This window comes from Hippocampus guttulatus, chromosome 17, assembly GCF_054856545.1.
Source record: "Hippocampus guttulatus isolate MCC_2025c chromosome 17, RoL_Hgut_1.0, whole genome shotgun sequence".
NCBI lineage: Eukaryota > Metazoa > Chordata > Actinopteri > Syngnathiformes > Syngnathidae > Hippocampus > Hippocampus guttulatus.
Window position 1 is genome coordinate 1679795 of NC_141277.1, and position 3096 is coordinate 1682890.

Here is a 3096-nt window from a genome sequence, read left to right on the forward strand (position 1 = left end):
CGTTAATCCTCTTTGGTCACTGCCTTAAAAATAATAGCGAACAATGAGTAGAAGTAGTTCGGCCTTCATCCCAGATTATAAAGCCACAATGCGCCGACGGGTGGTTAATCCAGCGCCATTATTTCAAAGGTCAGCCATTTTGGAGGAAGTCATCTTGCTTTCTGCTGCTCAAAGAAGTCCCGCCGTTTCGTTATCAAGGGTCCAAAGTCATCCACTGCATGACTTTAATGAACTTGTGTGAAGACAACGCACTCGAACCGGGCAATAGTTGCGCGCATCCCTCTTTTAATACTTTCAGCTAATTTTCGGAGCGCAACGGGAGAACCTACGATGACGTTCGCGACAAAAGCCAACGTGGACAACGGCGTGGCTCCCGAGTGGTATAAAAGAAGGCTCCCAGGACTTTTAGGTCGCGACTAGAACCCGAGACATCTGCGGAGCGATTCGTCCACGAAGCCAAGAAGTCTCCCGAAAAAGATCTTCACGATGAGAAAGTCCCTCGTGTGCGTCATCTTGGCCGCGGCGCTCTTGCTGCACTCTTGTTGCGCGTCGCCCGCCGACCCGGCTCAAGACGGCATCTTGGAGCGGGATGCCTTCACCTCCCTGCTGAGCGAGGAGGTGACAGAGAACAGCCGCGGCGAGGCGGCCGCCGTCGCCGACGGCAACACCAGAGGGCAGAGGGTCATCGTTGTTGCCGATCCCGGTCTTTGGCGTGACCTGCGAGTGCCGCACAACGCACCGGCCCTCTACAAGCGACGAGCTGATGACGGCAGCCAGGCCGTCGAACGTACAAACGGCGGCCAGGACCTGAGCATCCCCATCCTGAGGCGGGACACCGTGAGATGCATGGTGGGACGAGTCTACCGGCCGTGCTGGGAAGTCTAGGACAGTTTGGACAGGCCCCCCAGCTGAATTGTAATATATGCCAAAATGACGTGTCCCCGATTAAAGCCAATTCATTGTATTCTGACTCATGTGCTTTGTCTTAATGCGTGTTGTGACTTTTGCTAAATCTGACAGGCAAACTGGAAGTAATTGAGATAGTTTCCCTGGTCATCTGTTAAGGGCTATGATCAGAATAGTGGTTCACACAGCTGAAGTTTTTCCTGCTGGGGGTTGGGTCGATTGCCTATCAATGTCCCATTTAAAATTGCCCATCAATGACGGCTAAGCCTTCAGCCCACGACCTGACGAGGGCGAGCAGTGTAGAACTTGATGCATGAGCTGTGTCTGAGTCTTATCGGGCTTGGTTACGAGCTCATCCAGCCATCTATCCGTTTACCGTTCCGCTTGTCCTCATTAGGGTAGTAGGTGAGGTGTGCCCCCCCGCCCCCCAAACCAAAAAGATCACAGGATATTTTTGGAATGGAATTTATAGTCATCAGCCTTGACCGGCGCTATGCCATCCATATTTGGCCAAGATTATGCCGAGGGAAGGTAACCACTGTTATTTTGCGAGACACAAAAGCCATCAGTAAATTAGTGCTCGACAGATGCCACAACAATAAAATTCTTGAATGCAGACAGACGCAGCTGTAGCGGTATTTAGAATGGATTCCTGAGAGCTTGAGCAGAAGATGACTTTCCCACCCACCCCCGCGCAAACGCCCACGAGCATGAGCGAAAGGGTGGGTGGTTCTATGTTGGGGGTTGGTGAGGTGGACTTGCAGCTGCGGCCTCGTATGATAGCATCACGGTCAGAGATGCGGGTGTTTCGCAAATAAATTCATGAGGAAATATCATGTATGCAACTTGCTATCACGAAGCCGGGTATCGAGCCACCTTAGCTTGCAAGCTTTGTATTTTTTTTTTTCCTGACTTTTCCCCACTCGGATTTTAAGATACATATGGATGATTACGATGAATGAAATCTGTCACTTTTTGATGGCCTACTTTGAGCACGACGGAGAGAACATCCGCACCCAATATTCGATATGACCAACCTAGCATACACCACACATGATGGTTTTGCAATTGACACCCTTCAAGTCTCCTCCCCCAAACAGAGTGACCTCTGACAGATGCAGCATGATGTCACAGGACAACGAGACTGCTGTTAAAAATGAAAAGAAAAAATGAGCCGTACAACAAGAAATAGAAGCAGCTTGGCCTCACTATGAGCCTAAGTTCGTTGATCCTGCAAACACATTTCCTTTTTTTTTTTTTAATGTTAAGAGGATGACCAATCACATTTTTTTAAAAATTTTACAGGCTCGCAAAAAATTAATTACAATGTTAAACATTGATCGCTTTATTGGCAGAATCAAATGGGAGAATGGACAATTTTCACACTGACCAATTGATTTGAAAGTGAACTTCCCCCTTCCCCATCTGTCTCAGGTAATAAAGCGTATCTGTAATTGTTATTGCATTTTGTGCAGTGACAACGACTGGCACTCACTGGATGAAATCTGATTCCCAAACCTAATTAGAGCTCTCCCTCTCTTTTTTTTGTGTGTGCGTGTCCTCTCACAAGATAAACGTAATCTAGCTTGGTCAAACGGTTCCGTGGCATCTGGCGCCAAAGGGGTCTCCCATGTCCATTACTAATTGAATCCCACCCAGTCCGTGTAAATGATCAGTGTAGCGCTCGAGCTCAACATGTTGAATCTGATGAGTCGGCACTCCCTGTAGACTAAAAAAAAAGAGGGTAAAAATCACAGAATGAATGGTTGATGGGGCAAGACATGTTTAAATGTCTTTGTGCCATTCGCTTTGAAATGCCCTTAAAACATTTGATTTCTCTTTTGCACACTCTTCACTGGGGAAAGTCAAACTACAAGTATGTACTGTCTGTATGCGTGGAGGTGTACGTAGAGATGGATTTTTATGCACCCCAAACGTGAGATAACTTGTACGTTTTTTTTTCCAGGCATTTAGTGCAACTGACCACTGTTTTTTTTTTTTTGTATGTAAATAACTCACCACTAGCTATACTTCTGCATGACCGGCCATATACCATATTCCGATTTTTTATTTTTTTTAAAATTCATTGTCATTCAGAATTTCTGAAAATTTAGCACACGATCGGCCACCGACACTTTCCAGGGACATAGCAGGCAACAAAAGCACAGTTATTGGTTGTATTAGTCCATA

The 3096-nt window shown here is 46.7% G+C and overlaps 1 protein-coding gene across 1 annotated transcript; it reads left to right on the plus strand.

The window, feature by feature from the left end:
- The first annotated feature begins 306 nt into the window (after window positions 1-306).
- On the plus strand, window positions 307-948 carry pmchl (pro-melanin-concentrating hormone, like). The gene has a single exon (XM_086135124.1). The coding sequence runs from the start codon at window positions 487-489 to the stop codon at window positions 883-885; it is 399 nt and encodes a 132-aa protein (XP_085991250.1). The 5' UTR covers window positions 307-486; the 3' UTR covers window positions 886-948.
- Window positions 949-3096: the final 2148 nt, after the last annotated feature.